The sequence below is a fragment of the Cajanus cajan genome, chromosome 9 (genome assembly GCF_000230855.2).
Source record: "Cajanus cajan strain Asha chromosome 9, NIPB_CcT2T_4, whole genome shotgun sequence".
Lineage (NCBI taxonomy): Eukaryota > Viridiplantae > Streptophyta > Magnoliopsida > Fabales > Fabaceae > Cajanus > Cajanus cajan.
Window position 1 is genome coordinate 55,649,762 of NC_138525.1, and position 3,948 is coordinate 55,653,709.

General features: G+C 39.5%; 1 protein-coding gene across 1 annotated transcript; it reads left to right on the top strand.

Moving 5' to 3' along the window:
* Window positions 1-1,305: 1,305 nt before the first annotated feature.
* LOC109790823 (E3 ubiquitin-protein ligase WAV3) lies at window positions 1,306-3,668 on the top strand. The gene is made up of 2 exons (XM_083063686.1): window positions 1,306-1,568; window positions 1,640-3,668. Exons 1-2 carry the CDS (start codon window positions 1,434-1,436, stop codon window positions 3,332-3,334), a joined length of 1,830 nt encoding a protein of 609 aa, XP_082919812.1. The 5' UTR covers window positions 1,306-1,433; the 3' UTR covers window positions 3,335-3,668.
* The last annotated feature ends 280 nt before the right edge of the window (window positions 3,669-3,948 follow it).

Here is a 3,948-nt window from a genome sequence, read left to right on the forward strand (position 1 = left end):
TAAAATTATTATAAATGTTAAGAAATTATCTTTTAATTTTAGACTATCATGCATCAATATCATTTCACTAATTACATATTTCTCAATTTAAATAAAATTAACTATATAATATTAAAATATACTATCATTTAATTATAAATTATATATATATATATATAATAGTTGGTATGGTAAATTAATTAGCATGGGAAAATTAGTTAAGTATTTAAGAATTTAATTTGTTAATTTTTTATCATTAAATTTTTTAAAGCGACCGACAAACTTTTTTTTATTTTCTACGAATAAGGTTTTAGATAGATAATTTGTGAGAAATATCTGTCTAAAACATCATAATTTCCCTACAAAAAAATTTGTAGGTAACATCCATCTGAAATTTTAAACAACAAAAATAGAGAAAAATATATATAAGCATGATTATTAATATTATATAATAAGAAAAAAAAATTTGATAAGATATTATATAGAAAGAGAGAGAGATAAAATATGTGATATGATTTGATAGTAAAAGAGAGATCGAAATAATTTACATGTATTGATACATGGGGGTGTTTGTAAATAAATGATTAAGTATTATTCTTATCCTATTATGTTATATTGTAATTGTTTTAAACTTTGTTTATTTGTTTTATTTATGAAAGGGTATCGACAATCTCACTTAAACTTTGTCACCGTATTTAAGAAATAAGTAAACACTTATTTTAATTTCAAGACCATGTCGTATTAATTTTTGTCAAATAACTCTTTAAATTTAAATATTTATTATTATTATTATTTTTTAGTCCTTATACTTGTATATTATCACTTTGGTTCCTCTAGTTTAAGAATAAAAGTGTCTTATTTTTAAAAAAAAATTAAACCAGTTACCAACTATGCTGGACCATATCGGTTGAATCGATCGATCTCATGATATTTCCCATTTTGTATACTTTCCGTTCTTTCCTCTCACATTTATATTCATAAAAAATATACTTATTATTTTGTGTCTCCTCAAATTTTCATTCCATTTTTCTAGCTCATTATTTGATTGTTATTTTTATTAGAGTTAATTATTCATATACAGTTAGTATAAAGTATTTTATACTATTAAATAATTATATTTTTTAAATTATTTTATTAAATAAGTAATTGATATATTATTATTAAAAAATATAATTTATTGTTAATATATAAAAAATTTATACCGACAAGTGATGAACTCCTTTTACTCCCATTACGTATGTGTTTACGTATGTGTCTGATATGTTTTCTCTTCTTATCTCTCTACCCGTAGGTTGAGTATACAGCCCATAAGAGACGTGAGACATGAAGACAACCCTTTTCCAATATAAAAAGGTTGAGATAGGGATCCAAGCCAAGAAAAGTTTCACTATAGTAGTACTTGTTCTCACTTCTCACTAGACAGTGGGAGTAGTTCTTATGCTTGCTTGCGTATCATGGGAACCCGTTGGAGAAGAGCCTTTTGCACTAGCGACCCTGAACCTGAACCTGAACCTGAACCCACCTCTCCTCTATCCTCCCCAGGCCCCAAGCTCAACCTCTCCCTCTTCACAAACACCTTCAAATTCAGAGTAACCTTCTTTCTCTTTTTTTTCATTGCTTTTTAAATCAAATAGCATACTAATTCTTTTCTTTTTTACAGAGTACCTGCGGAATCTGTTCCAGTAGCGTCAAAACAGGTCAAGGAACCGCTATTTACACTGCAGAGTGCGGTCACGCCTTTCACTTTCCCTGCGTCGTTTCCCATGCACGCCCACGCATCTGTCCCGTCTGCCACGCCGCATGGGATCACCTACCGTTTCACCAAAACCACGCCGTCCTTCACAAATATTCCGATTCCCTCACGTCCTACCACCACCACCACCCTCTCCCTTCTCCTCTCTCATGTTCCACGCAAATCCTTCCCATTCCCGAAGCTGATGAAAACACCGAACAACAACAACAACAACAAAACCACGACGCATCCGAGTTCCCTGGCTTTTTCGTCGATCCAAAGCCTCAATCCTCGTCACGACAAAACCACGGTGCTGAATATTCAAGGACCGTCCGAGTCAAGTTGATGCCCGAGTGCGCGGTCATATCGGTTTCTCAAAGCCACCAAACTCGCGCTCTCGTTTTAAGAGTCAAGGCTCCGCCGTCGCCGTCGCCGTCGCCGCCGCGGCGGCGTCGGCCGCCGATGGATCTCGTCGCAGTGCTAGACGTCGGCAACAGCATGAGCGGCGGAGCGAAGCTTCACATGGTGAAGCGCGCGATGCGTTTGGTTGTCTCGTCGCTCGACGCGTCTGACCGGCTCGCCGTCGTGGCTTCCAAACGGTTGCTACCGCTACGAAGAATGACGACTCAGGGACAACGCTCGGCTCGGCGCGTAGTGGATCGGTTCGCGTGTGACCACGGGAACAGCGTGAGTGAAGAAGCTGTGGAGAAAGCCGCGAAAATTCTCGAAGATCGGAGAGAGAGAAATCCTCTCGCCAGAATCTTGCTTCTATCCGACGGTCACGATAACAACAATCAACGGAGATGCTTAAGCCACGTGTCTTCCGTCCGGTTTACTTGTGTAGAAGTTCCGGTTCATCCGTTTGGGTTCGGGGTTACAAAAACCGGTTCAACACACGAACCGGTTGAGGATAATTTTGTTCAGTTCATAGATAGGACATTGAGTGTGGCGGTGCACGATTTAAGAATTCAGCTTGGCTTTTCCGCGCCGGCTGAAATTCGAGCCGTTTATTCTTGCAGCGGGGGACCCACTGCGCTGAACTCAAGCGCGGCTCGGCTCGGCGATTTATACGCCAGAGAAGAGAAGGAGTTGTTGGTGGAGGTTAGAGTGCCCACGTCAGCATTAGCGACTCACCACGTGATGACAGTGCGGTGTGTCAACAAAGACCCTGCTTCGCAAGAGTTTGTCTACGGCGCGGAACACGCGTTTACCGTGGTGCCGCCAAAGAGTAGTACTAGTGCTTCACTTTGTGGCGGGAGATCCGAGAGGCTGAGGAATGTATTTATCACGAGCCGAGCCGTAGCCGAGTCGCGGAGGCTGGCTAAGCATAGCGAATTCTCGAGCGCTCATCATTTGCTAGCTTCGGCTCGGGCTCTTCTAACGCAGTTTGGCTCGGCTGAGGAGTACGTGCGCGGCTTGGAAGCTGAGCTGGCGGAGCTGCAGTGGCGGAAGCAGCAACCGGGGCGGAGGAGGGAGGGTGAGAGGGTGGTGGATGAGGGCAGTGAGGCGCTGACCCCGACGTCGGCTTGGAGAGCCGCAGAGAAGCTGGCTAAGGTGGCTATGATGAAGAAGTCGTTGAATAAAGTTAGCGACTTGCACGGCTTCGAGAACGCTAGGTTTTAGTATATGCTTCGTTTTTCTATTTAGAGAAACAAAATGTTGATTCTCGAAAATGTATAAAATAAAATTTAAGTGTGGCAGCGTAGTTACTAGCTAGAGAAAGGGAATGGGAATTGGTAATAGAGGTTCGGAATACATAGGAAGATCACTAGAAGAAAGGGTGTGAATTGTTAAGCATGAGTATGTGGATAGTATAGAGCAAGGAAGATAGTAAATGTTTAGAGTTTTTTTTATTGCACGAACCAACTTAAAATTATGTGGCTATATATTATGAGACTTTTATCTTTATTTTTTTTTCGTTTTTAATCACAATAGACTTGATTGTTCAATTTTAAAATCTCATTCGTATATTTTATATTTTCATATTTATTTCGTGTAAATATAGTAGCTACTCGTAGACATAGAGGGGAATACTTATTGGGTTGATTTCGTTGTCTTGTGTTTTTGAATTTAATCAATCTCTTTTGAACGATGCATGCACTGAGAAACTCTCAAACTAGCAGAATCAAATGTTCAATGAAAATCTGATTCTCACAAGTCACGACGTTGAACGCGGAAGCAAACGGATATTTACACACATGTAGGGGATATGAAATTAATGTGAATGACAAAGTTAT